An 18,626-nucleotide genomic window follows, 5' to 3' on the forward strand; every position below is an offset into this window, starting at 1 on the left:
ATTAGGTATGACCTATGATGTTTTAAAAGAGGTTCTCTTTTCTTTGTTAGAGCTGACCATCATGAAAGTTTTAGACCACTTTAAAAAACCAACAAACAAAGAAAAATGAAGTCCGTAACACAGACTTGACTGAGGCATCATACATACTGATTTTTGATTTTTTCTGTTGCAACTGTAACAAAAATTTTCAGCTCAAGAAGAAAAAAGGCACAAATGGAAAATATTCATATAAAATTTCAGGGTGATTCACAAGGAAAACATTTGTTTTCACTGTAACAAATGAAAGGATTTCAGGTAGTTGTACTTTCTTATATCAAAATATACTGCAGCCCAGAAAAGAAGGAACAATTTTCTCCATAAATGGCTAAGTGGGCACTGTTAGATAAGTTCTCAGCTGCTTTTACTCATTCCCTGTATCATGTTCAACTCCAGGAGTCACCATTTCAAAAGCACCTTTTCTATGGAAAGCTCCATGCAAAATTAGTTGTGCTCAGGTATTTTATGTTCTACAATTTTTGTAGTGACCCAGGAATCAGGAGATGGCTGAGATTAGAAAAATAGGCACGTTACATTGGAACTAAGAGAGCAAGAATGGCTTGAAGACACTTATTCTGAAGATGTCAAATGCAACACCATGCTGCAATGACAACCAAAATCAATAAAAGTTAACTCAATCTTTCTGCACACAAAAAAATCTGACTCTCACGATACAACACATCAGACAGATTCTTCCCAGTTCTCCCTGGAGCTCCACATAGCACAGATCTGGGAGTGCAGGCCATTCAGGGAAGTTATATCTTTCAACTGCCTGAACTGTGTATATAAAAGTCATATCTGTATTAATGTAACATCCCATAACCAAACAAACATAGACATCTCTTTGTGTATATAACTTCAACAAAACCTCTTGATGAAAGAGCAGACCTCCACCCTTCATTACTTAAGACACTACAAGGCAGGTCACAAGTACCATGCACAAGAAAAGCAGCGCAAGGTTCAGCCCCTGCCTGCCATGAAAGCAGAACTGAATTTCTTGCATAGCAAACATGTGCCACAGGCTGCCAGCACACCTGGAGGTAAGCATCAGGTTCAACAACAAAGCTGTCTGCAGTACCAGGAGAACAATCTCAGCGATTCTCATGCGAGTCCCTTCAATGTCCTACATGCAAGAACCAATTCTTACAGATTAGAACAACGCAGCTATTTCATTCAAACGTTTGTATTATTATTTATACCCCAAAATATGGGCTCCTCAATTTGTGATTAAATTTGTATGCATCTCCACTGCTACAACAAAAATCAAATTAAAACAAAAAAAAGTCCAAATAATACCTTACTGCACATCTAAAGGTCAGTGCCCTTAGCAGCCAATCAAGAACGCATGGAAATATGGAAAGGGCTGCCAAATAGTTGAATGAAAACTTTGGATTTAGATTTGTTTGACTGAAATCAAAACTCAATTTGGAACAAAATGTAAATGTTCAGCTTCATGTACAAAAGTTGGAGCCCTCACATCTCACAAGAGACCTAAGCCCATATGTACTGAATCATTTATGGATCTTGATTAAGCTTTAAGCACATATCTGAAGAAACATTTAAAACTTGCTGTGTGATATTTTGAGATGCACAAAGCATAAAGCAAGCAACATAGGACCAGTTATAGGGTGCATCTGCAAGGAGCAGAACAATGGATAAAAGCTTTCACATACAGAAGATCCTAAAAATGCTTTTTTGGCATTAAATAACAGACTGATCTTTGTACCGAGTTCTGGTCCAGACATCTATCAATTATATTGCTAAGTATTATAAACCATCTTAAAACACACATAGTTATTCTGCAGAGGCTGACTTCACCATTAAGCTGCAGCTTCAATTTTAAAAATTAAAAAAGTCCTCATCCACTTATCTCAACCTCTTTTACAGAAAAGATAATCCAAGACACTGATATTGAATTTTTGTTTTAAAACTGAAAGACATCAAGGGTGGCAACATGTATTAAAATATTTTAAAGACAGTAAAATGTCACTCTGTGACTGAATATATTTACCTTCAGCCTGAAGCCATTTTTCATAATTTTTCAGGGGGAAAATGGTGTGCAAGAATCCTTATTCCAAGCCTTCCAGCTTAGCCATCCTTTAGTTTGCTGCTATAATACTGTACATGCATTCATGTTACAGGGCTGCAGAAACTACATGTCTATGTCAACAGATGTGTTTCTTGGAAGACAGCTACAGAAATCAAGTTTATTCAAATGTTTGCCAGCTACCATATGCTGCAATACTACTTTAAATGCAACATAAGGCTTTGGGAACATACTTTTACTGCTATCTACACTTTGTTATTTACTTTCCACTTAGACTAAATACCAGAGACGGGGCACACTAAGGGGTGCAGTGTCCTCTTTGTGAAAACATTCTACCCGTTGTAATATTTAGAAAGAAAAAAATATACACAGCACTACACTAGTCTCGACCACTTTCAGCGGCTGCACTTTCATGGAGAGGCTCTGGGCAAGATATTTTTACATATGGCATTAATTCTGGGAACTTTTAATAATGGCCAAATATAATTAAAAATTATGCAAAAATTCCTGCCATGAAGGGAGCAGTACAGAAACGACTCTGTTTGACGAAAAAGCAATCATTTGCTCATACTCTGAGTCCAGAAAAAAACAAAACACACGTGGTACGTTTTTAATATTTGAACTACATCAGGCCCAATTCTGCTCCTATGCAAAACGAGTGGCAAAACTCCAAAATGCAGCAGGATTGAGCCCCTCATGTTGTCACAAGCATTCAAATAAACAAACAGGGCTGTAACACATTCTAAGCTTCTACTGTGTTCCTCTAAATGGATCCAGACAGAAAAAGAAAAGCACATTTCATTGCAATTTTTGCAATACAAAGATAACAACAATGTGCAATTTTATATTATACAGAATTCGCCCTCTTAAAGTATAATCATCCAAATGTCCAAAGAGAAACAGATTCAAAGAGTCAAGAAAGCTGTTATGCACAAGTTTGGAGGACACAGTTCTACCAAATCTGATAGGGATGTCTGATCTCTCTGAGCTTTTAACATCACTTTTTCCTCTGTACTTTCATAAAGTACATGACATAGGGATGTTTTCACATGACCCAAATGTGGGCACCTCAAATAGCCAGCTAAATCCCCTAGGCTATTTTACAGACAATAAAAATTGCTGTCAATGTTCTGAATCATCCTCCGGGTAACATAAGCTAAGACCCTGCTCTCAATCTCTTCAGCGAACCTAAAAGGAACTCCAGAATCTGTAACTCATTCAAGTTATTCATCATTATAAGTAAAATGGCACAAAGATGGCATCCTGTTTTTAACCAGTAAAAGAAATTTTGCTTTGCTTGCATCTTCATTTTCTGTCACCTGTGATTTCTTTTCATTAACAGTATGACTAAACGATATGCTAAAAGCTGAGTGCACCTCTCAGATCTTAACTGACTGTGAAAGCTTGGGCCAAAATCCAGCAAGGCCCTTAAGCACTTGCGTAATTTTAGGCATATTGACATCTCAGGTTTGAATTTAAATGCATGCCAAAGCCCATCACTGGATTGCAGCCACAAAACTCAGCACCTTCCAGAAGGAATCCTTGAAGTTCAAATTATAACTTAGCCAATATCCATGAAATATTTTCCTTTCTGGACTATGTTTTTTCAATGTGTCTTAAATTGCTGTAAGAAGCTTTTCCAACTCCACTACACTTCTACTGTTCAGCTTATGTCAAGTTCACCTTTTTGATGAACATTATCCCACAGAAAAACCAGTTCTGTTGTGCTTATGGTACACCTGCATATACTTGACAGTACGCCCAGGAGGCTTCCCCTGCTCTGGAAAGGTGCCGAACACCATATGCAACAGCTAAGGAGCTAATGATACATGTGTGCCACTTTTGACCATGCTACAGTTATCAATCCAGCTCTGACAGAAGGTATCTCACCAGTGACATGGTACAAACTCCCAGAACATGAAGAGGAACTCCATTGATAACAATGAATCTAAAAGTTCCTTTTGCTCATGTTTATAGTTTTTTATACCATCATTAACACTTCGAAGTCACACAAAAAGCAATTTGTGTGCCAAAACTGTCGAACGCTAGCTCTTACCCTCTCAAAGAATGACTGAATATATACATAAAAATACTCATGCCACAAATTTGATGGAGTTTGCTACACTGTGAAAGCAACAGATCTTTCACCAGATAAAGCCCTTTCATTGTCCATGTATTTGAAGCTATTGACCTACACGGAAGTCTTGTAGATCTTCATTAACAATCATATGGTCAGCATTTAGTGAGGTAATACCAATCAGGCTAATTTGTATTACAAATATGGACCAAATGTATGGAAAAACTAATTAAAACAGTAGACATAGAACTACACAACTTGCCTCTGGATCTAAGAAACTGGCTCTAACCTTGCTCCAACTACCTGCAACATTTTAATTGTTTTCCATATCAGATTATTGGAATAACCCCCATGAATTTCGTTGCCCCAACACTGTTTTATTCAAGACAATTCTAAGCTATGACATATGCAGCAAAGGCTGGAATATTCTTTGGTCTGTGACATACGTGCCACAAACACTCTGTGACTGTTACTATTAGTTGATGCTTGTAGAGAAAAGCACTGCATGATATGCAGCAGTAAATTACTTGCATCATTGCTAGCTTGTGGCATGGCATAACCTAGAAGTCAAACCACAGGCAAACAGATGGAGAATGTGCATGCCATAAAACCGTATCACTTCACATTACATTCATATCCAGAAATGGTGTTTTCAAAACAATCTGCTTCTCCTGCTTCCCCCAGAAATGTGATAGTTTAAGAAACTATTTCTCTTGGGTAATTTCTGTTCCCCCCTCCCCCCATGCATAGAGATGCTTTTGTTTTTTTTTTTTTTCCCCCCCCCCGCTTTTTTTTTTTTCTTTCTAATAAAGACACAGTTTTACTCTACAAGGCATGAATCTTGTCAATTTACTGGATAACATCCATCCATGTATACATCAGAAGCCCACCAGGGAGTGTCACAAATCCACATAACTTTCCAAAGCTAGATTCAAAATATGGACCTCTTACTTAGTTGACAGATGTGTAAAATCGTATGCAGCCAGACAACTCCCTAATGACCACACAGGTGCATGTGCTGAACAATGCAAGTTATTCTGACTAAGACCAACATTAGCTTATACTTGAAAAGTTATCTTCAGAAAAAGTTTTTCTGATGGCATAATGTGATTCTGGGACTAAAAACCACCACACCCTTTTTAGAGGAGGGGAACATATTAGCTCAGCTAGGTAGAGAGGCTGCAGGAAATCTCTGTGAAAGAAGCCAAATTTCAGAGGTTTTCTAGGAAGATATGACTATCATTTGGCCTCAGTACTGCAGTGAGCATTAGCCAGAAATACTACAGCTCATTAATGTCTATCTTCTCTTTTATTGATAACTATAGAATCAAACACATGTTCTAAGTAAAAACTGCCTATGGACAAGGCATATAAGTTACAGATTTCCACCTCAATTGTGCTCAGTAACATGCACGGGATTTCATGACAGCATGATTTGGCTCAAATGGCTCTGTGTCACCAGTTTCTCACTCCACCCCACACAAGGCAGGAGCCCTGAGGGACAGGACTGAAGCTATTAGCAGACTTCAGCCTTGAAACTCACCCTAATGAGGTGGAGTCAAACTGGTCCCAGATCAGGCAACATAAAAGCAGCATTAAACAATTTTCTTCTGAACTTGCACTTTACAACTCCTCACCGGACTGAAGGCTCAAAACCTTCACCCATGGAGAATAAGCAGTCATAGCTTGAAATTCAAAGCCTTTGCAGTAATATTCAGTACATTCTTTACCTATAAAGCCTTAATTCTCTTCAAACTTAGGATTTTTAACCTAATTTTCCATTCCTCTTGCTCCTCTACAGCAGTGAAATCCCAAGATTCAGAAGAGAGCTACCTTTCAATCTTCAGAAAAACTTCACCATCAGTTTGAACTACTTTTACAACATCTGAGTGTACAACTGGCAAGACTTCACACAGTGCCAACACAGCAATTTTGTCTGCTGTAGGGAGTGCAGGAAATACCTGCTTCATCCTACCGTCTGCTCTAGCACAGAACGAAAAGCTTTGGTCCCCTAAGATTTGTTGTTCTGTATCACCCACCTATGCTGCCCATATAAAAAATCCAACCATTACTCCAGGTGCAGCACTGACAGCAGTGATCATCTGACACACTCACGGACAGAAATTTCATGTGCTAAGCACATCCCCCACATGCAAGCCCAAAATCAGGTCATTAATGTCTATTCTGTCACAGGTTCTTAGATATGTAACACAACCTATTGTATATGAGTAGTATGGATGGATTTCCAACTAAACAGATCAATTGATAGTTCTAACAAATGAAAATGTTTTATTTTTAATATTACAAAATTCAACAAAAGGATTATACCTAAACATTGTTCACTATATCTCCCTCAAATGAACCATTAAATTGGTTTAATATCCCTGAAAAAAATCCATATACTAGGTAAGACAGTTGGTATAGCTGTGTTTTCATCTGGAAGCAGCTGTGATTATCACTATGGATACACAAATAAAAAGCTAAAATTGATAACAATAAATCTGTACAAAATGGAAAGAAGAATTAATAAACTCTGCCAAAACAAAACATGCCAAAGACAGACGGAAGATGCTGCTTATCATTGGTAAGCAAACGTATCAGAGATACAAAGAGCTTTTCTGATGACTTAGAAAAAGTTTGAGTAAAAACACTTAACAATATTTTTTATTTGCCACCTCTAACATTGGAGTGTTTTCACAGCAAAAAAGTAAATAAAAGAAAGGCCTTAATCAGTTGCATGTGCGTTTCACCCTGGCCTCTATCCTTATGAAGCTCACATATTGGTAAAAATGCTGCTTAAAATTTATTTTCAGTATTGAGACTAACAAAACCAAATCAAATCAATTCAACTATAGGTTAGAATAGGTAAAGGCTCAACAACCCTACCACTAGAGTAAATAAATGTGGATTTTTGCCCCGTGAAAAAAAATGACACTTGGTAAACATACCATGAACTGCAGAACTAACCATTAAAATCATACCAATCAATGCTTGTGATATATAAAAATCACAAAAGAAGATAAGATTGAATGTTTGTTTTTAAATCAATGCTAAAGTTTTCTTTCTCATTAAAAACGCCATTTAGGAAAGTTGTTACCATTTTAATTTGTGTTATTCCATAACTAATATCTCCACAATTTTCTTAGACTGGAGTTTTCCTTTCAGTAAAGCTTCCTTACGTTGCATTCTACAAGAATGTTAATTCTATTTTACCTCATTCATAGACAGCAACAAAATATTAATATTTAAATATTTTATTTCATATTACTATTTAAGTATTTTAAAGTTACTATTAAGCAAGTTGGAACATCAATTTTTTTTCACTGTTTCAGGGCACATACCTCTTTCACACTGGGGTCCAGTAAAGCCATATGTGCAAGCACATCGGTTCGGAGCCACGCATCTCCCTCCATTTAGACATCCATTTTCACAGACAGCTGTATCAGAGGGAAGGCAAAAGTAATCTTTATTGAGCTATTTCCAGAAAGACATGAGATATGTACTTGACTAGCTCAGGTAAACTGGTAAAAATGGTAAACAAAACAGGACAGGGTACTTTTTTTCCAGAATCTACTTACAATCTTTTCTTATTTCCTGGCCTCACTAGCATCATGAATTCGTCTTTTCAAGGGAGCACAATACAAACACAGTAACAAGCACAGCTTTTCTGACCTCTCAGAGCCTTTCTCTTTGGGATGGCTAGACAATGCCATAACTTCAAAATAACACCTCTTTCAAACTTTCAACAAAGAAACACCGAAATAGTAGAGATTGCAGATAGAAGGTGCAGAAGAAAATTTCATCTCTAAATCCTCTAAATTTTTCCCTATTCGGAAGCAAATTTAAAAATGTATTTATTCCTCTACCATAACAGAAAAACAATCCAGTATTAAAAAGCTGTTTGCTGATGTTAAATAATTCATGCTATCAACTAGGATAGCAAAATGTAATCGCTATCTATTTTGACTCAGTTAATCCAAGATATTCTTCCCCTGTATGATGCTGTCATTAGATTCAGAACCTAATTTTCCTCATAACAAACTCCAAAAGCAGTTGCTCTCAAAAATAATCAGAAAATATAACATTCACATGAAAAAGGGGCTTTCAAATACAATTTGATGCTCATTGAGTAATATTATTCTTCGTCCAGTTTTACATTCACTTCAGTAGAAAGAAAGTTTCCATTTATCCTCTTCTACCACTTGATATTTCACAGAGAAGGCAGAAATACAATTCTTAATCCTTTCACCATGTGATCCTCTTCCAGATTATTAGGGTAAATTCCTGGTCCCACTGAAGTTCATGTAAAGTGTGCCATTGATTTTGACAGAGCACAAAAGGCTTTCATTAAATGAGCTAAACACATTTTCCCTGTCAGACCAATAGTTGACCAGATAGCAACATGACAGCCTTGGTTAAAATCAGTGTCTACATCTTTATTTGAGTTTCTTCACAGCATTCCAGCCAAGAAGAGCAAGAGACCACCAGAGTCAGTTTGGGAAAGATTTCAAGCAGCGGATCCAGGATGGCTGTTGGCTCGGGATTGATTGAGGTAATCAAAAATATGTCCATCAACTCTAACAAGACAACATCAAAATGAGCAAAATTCCTCAAGCATACTAGCTAAGTCCGAAGCAAACCCCTGAAATTAAAACAAGGCTTTGTATTAAAAAGCTTAATTTTGTCTATAAGATGAAAACTGAATCCCATGTAAAATCTAAATGTATGGCCTATTGCTCTAGTGAGTGGAAAGCCCTGGAGGTCAATGGGAATTATGGTAGTGTGAGAACTACAGGATCAAGTTATATCCAATTATTATGAATTCACATGATGTTTATTTTAATAGTCCTGATCAGAAAGAATTCACTCGGCATTCATTACAAAGTCATGTGTTTTCCTGTAAAATTCCACTGTACCTGATCAAAAACAAGCTCAACATCAGTTGAAATTTAGTGCTAAAGGGTGCCCAATCCACACACCCCAGAATTACTTAACTATACACAGTATCTACATTAATAAAAGTGTACTTACGCTGTCCACAGTGTGTTCCTGTATAACCCTTCTGACAGAGGCAATGGTCATCACTGCAGCTACCTCCATTCATGCACCGGATGTTACAGTGTTGTACTTCAAAGGAAAAAAGATTTTCCTCAGTTAAATCAAACCAGTCAGAAACACTTAACTGTCTGCTAAGGGTGGGGTTTGGTTTTTTTTTAGGGATTGAGTCTGTGAATCAGAAACCAAGGATGCATATTTTAGGACAGATACTTAAAATGGCAGTACAGAAAACAATATTGATTTATGGATCCTAAGGAATACAGGACATGGTGCAAGAATTTGATACCAGCCTTATTTACCAAAGTCAAAGGCATTTCATATGAGCATAAATGCACAGAATTTGTCTCCCAGTTTGCAACGATGAGAAAAGGCCATTAATAAGGGAAAAGTACTAAACTTCTGGCAAATACCACCAAGAAGAGAGTCTTATCATCTGCACAATGTGGGAGGGAAGTATTAAAGAGCAGCATTTAAGGGAAGCTCCTGAAGACAGCCTGGTTCTGCCAACACACGCAATATCAGAAGCTGATCTGCCCAGGTAGGACTTCTTGCATGAGAAGGAAAAATAACAGAGCAATTTCTTTCTGTATGCCATCTGTGGGGTCACGCCATCTCCAGATAAAGGCGCTGCTAGCTGCGGTGCTTAGGGGCTGCGGAGCTCACAGACAGCATTCCCACAGAGCCAACAACCTTCCCCTGCAAGGAGCAGAGGCGGGGGAGCAGCGGCACGCTCTCCTCAGCCACAGCCCCATCATTTATAATGACTTAACATGCAGCTTAATTCCCATGCCAGTAAAGCATAGAAGTCTGTGCTGCATTTTTTCTAATAATAAGGACAAATATACTTTTTAAGTAGACGTTAGGAACAACTTAAAGTATGTCAGGCTCTTCATCAGGCACAGAGAAGCAGGCAGGCCTCCCGACAAAGTGAAGTCCTCCTTACAGGTCCCGCTGTCCTACACAGCTGTGAACCGGGGCCAGCACTCCAGTAAGCAGCCGGGAAATGGTTTCCCTCTTAACAGGAACCACATGAAAGGCTCCTCCTCAGATAGGATTACGATCAGATCAGCATTTCAGTAGATTGTGATGGAGCACTGGATACCTACACCATGCTGTCTGAAATGCTCAGGACTGAAAAAACAGAAATTGCATGTCCTGCCAGAGCCTGTTGCTAACAGGTGCCATGCCAACCACTGAATTTTTCCTGTTGCACAAAGCCCTTAAGCATCATTTGGCTTTTTACAGTTCAGAAGTATGTCAATGGAATTTTATTTTTATTTTCAAGTAGAAATAATCATTTTAACTGTATTGCCTTCTATAGCAATAGGAATCCACAGAACAGAAGTTAAACATGCAATTGGAGAAAGGATTTAAAACAGTCTAGCATTTAAAACACTGGTACTCTTAATTCTTCAATTATAAAAGTAAAAACTGTATGTTACATTTCTTATATGTCTAATAGCTATGATACATCTTTGTTCTACTTCCGATGTACTTCAGTACTTCAGGCAACAAAAATGTACTAACATTCCTCAACAAAAAGTAAAATTGTCTGTGAATATAGAGTGAATATCTGGTGAAGATTTTTGGACAATGTCCTAAGTAGGTCAGAAAAAGGTGTATAGTTACTTTAAAACGTGTAGTTCAACTTAGCTTTATACAATCTTAGAAAAACAGAGGGGATTACAAAAAGCATAGGAAATGATATCATCTGTCAAGCAGGGAAGGAACTTGAAAACCACAAACTGATTTCAATTAGAGCAAGCTATGCCAAGAGCTAATTTCCATTCCCACATGAAGACCAAAGCCATTTAAATAGTTTGAACTACATTTGAGATAAAAAGGTTAACAGTAGCTTATATGATGATTTTCATATTATTTATTCAAGTAAAAGTAAAGTATATTTCCCCATTTTGGGATAAGGAGTGGTTTTACACATAACACACACACACACACAGAGCTTCCATAATTTGCCTTACTGCTTCTTAAAGGAACTTTTCCAAGGTAAAATATGTCTTCCTCCTTTTTAAACTAAAATCATTATGGGAGACTGCTGGGACACCCAGACATCTTTATTAAAATGAGCCATTCGAATCAATGAGCTTTCTCCCTTATTACCATGCAAGAAAATCAGTAAACTAACTATTTATTTTCTGCCTTCTTTTGAGGGAACGTTGAAAATAGTATTTCCAAACTCATACAGACCATTCTGAAATATTACCCTTTGAAAAGTTTATAGACATGCGAAGGCTGTCTGGAGCTCAGATGATGATTTTAAGACTGCATTTTTGAAAAGTAGCATATTAATGCAGGTCCATAGTCTCTTTTCTCAGCTATATCAACAACTCCATTAATGTCATCAGAGATATTCCAGTAAATTCAATAACCTGTTCCAAGGTATCACACTGACAGAGACTCAAGGAAAAAGCACATGAATTACCATAAGGCTAGTAAATCCATGCATATAGCTTTGCCTTAACTGGACATCCACAGGCAACGTTAACAACATTAATAAATTATTGCTTTTAATCAATTATTGTTCTCCTTCGTGTCCAATTTGTAAACAGTCTGCACTGGAAAGTTCTGAAGTCAAAACAGGAATAACCACAGGAACATAGCTTTATAAACCTGCAAAAGAGCCAGCGAGACCAAACACATCCACACACACTTTGCGTGTGGACAACATTTGCATTGTTTATCAAAGTGAAACAACAAGCTGCACGCTTAAGCATAACAGTTCCTGACTTTTTTAATAAATTCTCAGCAAAACTGAGTAAAGACTTCATCACACCACAACCGCTCACGAAACGTTCAGGAGCTCACCAAGCAGAAGAACGGTAACACACAGGCCATCTACTCTGCGATCCCACACTAAAAAACGTGAGGTGTGAGGGTCTGCGATCCTCAGGTGGGAAAACCAGCGGAGCCACTCGTCCAGCACCTCCAGGCCGAGGGCACTCTGCAGGGCTGGCCGGCGGGCACCCGGAGGAGAAGCCGCCTCTCGTCTCTCTGTGCCACTGCCAAAGAAACACTCCCAACCCCGGCCGTGCATGACGCAGGGCTTTGTCTGCCAGGAGCTGTAAACAAGGAATGACGGTCTCATCGCATCCCAGATGCTCCGCGTGCTTTCTCTGTCAAGTGACTGACTCAGGAGAGGGATGGCAGCTAGCGCCAGGACGGGACACGGGCCTGCAGCCCTGCATGGGGTGCTTAGAAAACCCACAGCAGCCTTGAAAGCTCTGGAAACATTTAAAATTCAAGACCTTTTACCACCTCTGACAGCAGCAGAATATAAGGGAAGGGGCTGAGGTCCAGGTTTTACTGCCGTTGAATGGACATCTCCCACACCACCCCAAGGAGTGGGATCCTGGGGCGCGAAGCCAAGGGCCCAGGCTCCGGCCTCCCCCCCGGCAGCACACGGTCCCTGAGGAAGACCTCAGTCCCCGGCTGGTGCCTCTGAGGCTGCTAGCAGGGGGAGCGGAGCAGGCCCCATTTTGCACTCAGGCAGCGTAACCAGCCTGCCGGGGGGGCGCAGACACTTGTCCCCGCCGGCTGCCACCCCCAGCACCCACCACAGGTCTCACTGCCTCTGCCATGGCTCCCTTCCTTCAGAGACAGCCCCATCAGTAAATGCCTTCCCAGTTTAGGCCAGCCCAAGCCATTCTGACTAAAACAGGCTGGAAGCAAAAACAGTGGCTGAGCTCAGAGACACACCTGACCCGTAACCCTGGGGGCAGCAGGGGGTGCCTGATGCTGAAGGAGAGACCCTCCTCCTCCTCATTCACCCCCCCAGCTCCCACAAGGGCAGAGCAGCAACTCCAACAACATGGCGGGATGGTAGGATACGTCTGCAGCACAAACAGGGGCACGGCTGCAGCATGAACAGACAAAGCCAAAGCAGCCACGGCCCAGGTGGCTTGGGAGGTAGCAGCAGAGCAGCCACCACAGAGCTGGCACAGCACAGGGTGTAGGACATCTCCCCACACGTGCACCTGCAACGTCAGAGCCACCCACACATCAGAGCCAGCAGGGGGGATGCCTCCACACGTGGCAATCTTACCTCCAAGCCTACTGTAAGCATACCCAAAAATTCAGTAATTACACAGAAATAACCACTACTCGGCCAGCAAGTTCACTGATGTCACAAAAATCCCTGCTGAGAAAACCACTGGTTGCTCTTTTCAACCATGAATCGGATTCCTAAAGCTGACTCGTAACCAGAAAAGTCCCAACAACTGACCTGCATAAGAATCAAACTTGAAGGCTTTGCTTTGCTTTCCAATCCACATGCTTTCCAGTTTGCATTAATTATTTCATTCTGGCAGACAACCAGTCTACAAGAGCCACCGTGAATTCGGTTTCTGCCTATGGTTGTACATGCTATAAAATCTGTGCCCACTACTGATTCTTTAAGTACTAAAGACACACATAGCTTAAAATATCCAAAAGATAACTGAGACACATCTCATATATCAGAAACCATACATTTAATCCTGAGAAATCATGGCATTTTCACTCATATTTTTTATTTGTATTTTGAATGTGACAAACTTGTATCATGTATTTTTTTTTTATTATTTTAAGAAGAGTTTTTTCTCATTTGTTAAAATGTATAATTAAAATAAGATTTCATGAATGCATATTCTGACAAAATATTAACTGTTACCAATGGGAGTTGACAGAAACCCTTTGATGTCAAACTGTGTTTTTAATGTGTATGTTTACTTTGTTTCCTAATAGCAGATCTAAGTCATTGTGGTCTATTGTGTAAATACGTATTCATGGATTTTGTCTACAGTGCCAACAGAGCAAATGACTTACAGAAAGTGTATGTTCTGTAAGCCCTAATGAGGTGCTGGATCATAAACATTATTACACAAGAGTGCACAGAGGCAGTGCAGTCTTTTCTCTCTACAACAATTCAAGACACTTTTGCTTTCAGAATTGGTTTGTTTTAATAAATAAAGGTGATATGACTGCACACACAAAACGTAGCTTAAATTATTGCACTGATTAAACAAGATATAAACAATATCTTTTTTAAGCCAAGTGCTAGGTCTACTTGTAAAGTGTTGATACTTATATTGTATACAGAAAAGCAACATTTGAGAGTGGCAATGTAAGGAAAATAATGTCAGCACTGATTAAAGAATATGATTAGTAGAATATTCATACCTAGGAGAAGTAATTGTCAACAACCAAAATAGCTACATCATATAGGCTTTAGAAGCTGCTTGACTAAAAACTGTAGTAAAGTCCTTCTGCACCCACTTATCTGTGCAACTCCAATGAAGGCTAAAACTATGGAGATCAATGGTAGAATATTTCAGAAAAAGAACCACAAGAAGAACCGTAACTTTACTCATATTCTATTTTTCTTTTAAGTCTTGACTCATAAAATACTTCAGTGTGGCCTAAGAAAAAAAAGGAGGTAATACTAAAGCCCACTCGTTCCTGCCTTTTACAAAGGTGCCAAAACATGGGACAGATGTAGGGATATCTCTCTCCTTCTGTACCCCGAAGGGGACCTGGGAGAAGGTCATACTTTCCTTTACTGGCTTACAGGATTAGGGCGTATGCACCTGGTAAAATAGTAGCTGCAAACCGAGGCAGGAACGCAACAACACACACATTTGTGCAGAATTTTGCACACCTTCCTCCTTCCAGTACTCTCTGGGAGCTCCATACCCTCCTCATGCTGGCTTCTCCCCAACAGACATCACAGGAGCCTGAGAAAGGGGTTGAACTACAAAGAACAATATTTACCATTTTAGTACATGCCATTCCATTACATTCCACAGTTGTTATTGTTTTTCCACTGTTATTGCATGAAAAGGATGCTAAAGCCACAAGCTGAAGTGGTCAGTTATGTGGGAAAACTCTTATCAACTAGGAAAGCAAAAAAAAAGGCAAGGTAGAAAATACAGGGGCAAAGCAGACCACACATTGAGTCTGAAAAGATATTCAGAACTAAAAGGATGACCATTTTGCATAATATTACAGACCTCAGTTGAGTGCATCCCCCACTGACTTCACTTAACATGTTGTCCAGTTATGGGCATTTGTGGGAAGCAGTTTCCTCCAAAATTCTTCCCAGAAACTTCACATTTTACATAAAAATCAAAATCATCTACATTCTAAGAGACAAGCACCATACTCAAATGAGAATACAGTGGACTTAACAGCTGGCATCTCAGATATGAACTGAGATACTATCCCAAGCAAAATCCTACTTCATATCAGATACTCTACCCATGATGAGCCATTGAGCTACCTGGTTCATTGAATGAATTTAATTTTACTTGTTTTTTTCTGGATCTCAGGAACCTTCCCTGAAAACCTGAAATCCAAACATTTCTAAGAAAAGTCATCTCTCTGAGAAGTTTCATTTCCAAAGCATCTGTTTTCTCCTGATGAAAAGCTGTTCCACTTAAAAACCTTGACCAGTTCTGTGCCTCTAGCACCTACAGAAGTATCACTTGAATAAAGTCAGCAATATTAGATTCAGAAGATACGTACTGAGCCTGACAAAGAAATGCTATAATACTTGTAGGCCTACGTATGTAAAATACAGCATAGTGTCTGGCTTAGTAACCCCCAAAACGAGAGTAGAATTACAAAGCAAGTCAAATTCAGCCATTGTCAAAAGTCATCTCTCTATCATTGCAACTTTTGTGCTGTATATGAGTGCAAGTCCAGCATTGAATAGAGATAAGGCATTTTCCAGAAAGCAAGGAAGAGTGGAATTAGTGTTACAAACTGGCAAATGAATATAGCTTCTCATAAAACTAATTTGGTTTTGATTTGGCAAAAAAAAGTATCCCCAATAGCTAGTCTCTGAGTCATTCTTCACTTTTGTCATAGAAGGCTACACTTTCTTTCCTGTGGTAAAAGTCTGCCTGGTGACTCAGAGGTTATTTGTCTTAAATATTGACCACTGAACTATCTTACATACCTTAGTAGCTTCACAGACTCAAAAGAGCAATATCAAAGACACAGAAGAAATACTTACTTGATTTTGAACCACAGGAGGGGGCTATCTGACCATTTGGGCATGTGCACATGTTTGGTCTAGAGCAAAATCCATCCCCACAGGAATGTCTGCAGATTGCTATAAAGAAAACATAAATGCCTTTAAAATATGTTTCAAAAACCCCAGACACACAAAAAACACCTGATAGAAAATATGCATTCAGTACCATAACATAAATACCTACAAACTCGTTAAATTGCATACAACAGATTCTAAAACAGCTCCTCTTGTTCATCTGCATCTCTGTAGCGGACAGCTAAAACTTAGACCTTCACAATCTGTTATGAAAAGGTCTGGGAACATGCCGCAGGCCACACTAGATATAGGGAGATTTCCTTGGAAAAGTGAAACTGTGGTCCATTTTACCAGACTACTCTTGGAGGAAGGATGGCACTGAGGGAGCATTACAATGCTCCCTTTATTTCTGCACCAGACACACACAAGCGTAATAATTCCCATCTGACAGCACGTTGCCTCAGTATCTCTGGAGAGGGTCTTATCAGCCTTAGGCAAAGTGCCTTTAACAATTATTTCTGGTACATTGTACCATTACACACAAGTATGCATACAGCACTATGATGTATGTACGTACGTATTTATATCCCTACATATGTATTTCAGGGATATGGTCCAAACAAGCAGAGAAAATGTACTTGCTGGCCCAATGCTGTTGCCTCCTTCCATTTACTTAAATAGATTAACATATTCCACAGCTACTCGCTCCTGAGAGTCCACACACCCCTTGGATCCCTTTACCACAGACTTAAACAGAACATGTGGATGAGATTAATCCTTTGTTAAATACTGGTATCACATCACTGCAGTGTAGCCCACAAAACTTTGTATATTAGCTTAATATATTTAAAATGGTAAAGAAATGATGTACAGCTGCTATTGAAACCATATAGAAACCATTTCAGTTCTGGTATGCAATTAAAAATACCCTGACGTAGAGGGACAGAGATAAACCTCAGTCATAACACATAACTGGATTAACTTACGGACTATGCATTGGTTTCCACCAGGTAAAGTTTTCCATCCAGGGCAACAGTAAGCATTGTAACGTGATCCACACACATTTGGTCTGGAAAAAAAAGGACGAATTCTTATTTTTACTCAGAAATATGTTTTAAAAGTAGAGGCATAAAAACGGAAAAAGTAAATCACTGCAATATACATTTCAATAATTAAATCTAGAAGTGTTGTATGTTTTTAGCAGAACTCTATGCCTTCAGTTGTGGGGGTTTTTAGGTAACATACACTTTCACAAATTGAAAATTGCATTATAAACACAAAATCAATTCAGTAACATCTGAACAACGGGAAGAGAATGGCCAAACCTTGTCTCATATCACTCCATATCTGGAAAAGAAGCATACAGGGCTTCTGAGCAAAACTCCCATTTAAATACAAAATGAGGGATCACACCCAACATCATTAGTGAACACAGAGGAAATCTAGTGCTCTTTGATAATTTTTAAGCTTCATGTTGCTTTCTCTTCTTTAATCTAAATCAACATTACTCTTCTGTATTTTGTCCATGAGCAAAACTATGTATTCATGAGTGAAACATGCCAACCATGACATTAGCCAAATAAATGAGCCAAAATATGTAAATGCTTCATTAGCAAAAAATTACTTACTATCAAAAAAGTCAAGGGTGGGATGTGAGTGCATGTAAAGAGATAGGGTCCTGTGAAATGAATATGAAGGGCCTACTGCCCTTCTTAAATGATGGATCCACAGGAATTTTTCTTTCCAACCCATTCTTCTCATCCGTGTTTACCCTTTCAAATAATTATATCACTAGAATTTACAATGAAAGATGACAGGACATGACACTATTCCTATTGTGATTTCATTGGTAACAATAGAAAAGTTGAAATGGTTCTATACCGCTCACAAATAATAAATCTTTTTTTTTTATCTACCCTGTCCTATTTATTTAATGCATCTATCCATGCAAGTAAAACCAGTAAGAATAGCTTCAAAAATTGGAAAATGTGCCTTCTTTTGTTGTATGTTTAATAATCTTATCAGAGGAAAATTTTACAGCTTCTATTAATATTGTGAGCAATTACTCAATAAATTAATGAAACTAAAGCTAGCTATAAACTAGTACTTCCTAGAAACTGCTTTATTAAAATACTGTCTACAGATCAGAGACAGATTTAAAGTGTTTATTGTTTTAGGAAGGGTTTTTTATTATTATTTTGTCCTTGGTCTTTCAGAAAGTTCTTCATCCCTAATATTGCAATGTCTAAGTAAACAACAGTTACCTCATATGGTGAGGCAACTTAAGACAAACAATCTCGATATATACAAACATCTATTTATGCACATTTTCTAACTAACAAGACTTTTATACTCTATTT

The 18,626-nt window shown here is 38.7% G+C and overlaps 1 protein-coding gene across 1 annotated transcript in view; it reads right to left on the minus strand.

Annotated features, from left to right (window-relative positions):
- Positions 1-17,328, minus strand: part of FBN1 (fibrillin 1) — a 144,005-nt gene extending 126,677 nt beyond the window's left edge. Inside the window, exons 1-4 of the mRNA XM_010571868.1 lie at positions 17,253-17,328; positions 16,231-16,329; positions 9,192-9,287; positions 7,502-7,597 (exon numbers count right to left, since the gene is read on the minus strand). Of these exons, the coding sequence (XP_010570170.1) occupies positions 7,502-7,597; positions 9,192-9,287; positions 16,231-16,282 (244 nt within the window). The 5' untranslated portion in view covers positions 16,283-16,329; positions 17,253-17,328. The remainder of the gene's footprint in view (positions 1-7,501; positions 7,598-9,191; positions 9,288-16,230; positions 16,330-17,252) is intronic.
- Positions 17,329-18,626: the final 1,298 nt, after the last annotated feature.

Source organism: Haliaeetus leucocephalus, unplaced genomic scaffold (genome assembly GCF_000737465.1).
Source record: "Haliaeetus leucocephalus isolate CR32 unplaced genomic scaffold, Haliaeetus_leucocephalus-4.0 Scaffold339, whole genome shotgun sequence".
Taxonomy (NCBI): domain Eukaryota; kingdom Metazoa; phylum Chordata; class Aves; order Accipitriformes; family Accipitridae; genus Haliaeetus; species Haliaeetus leucocephalus.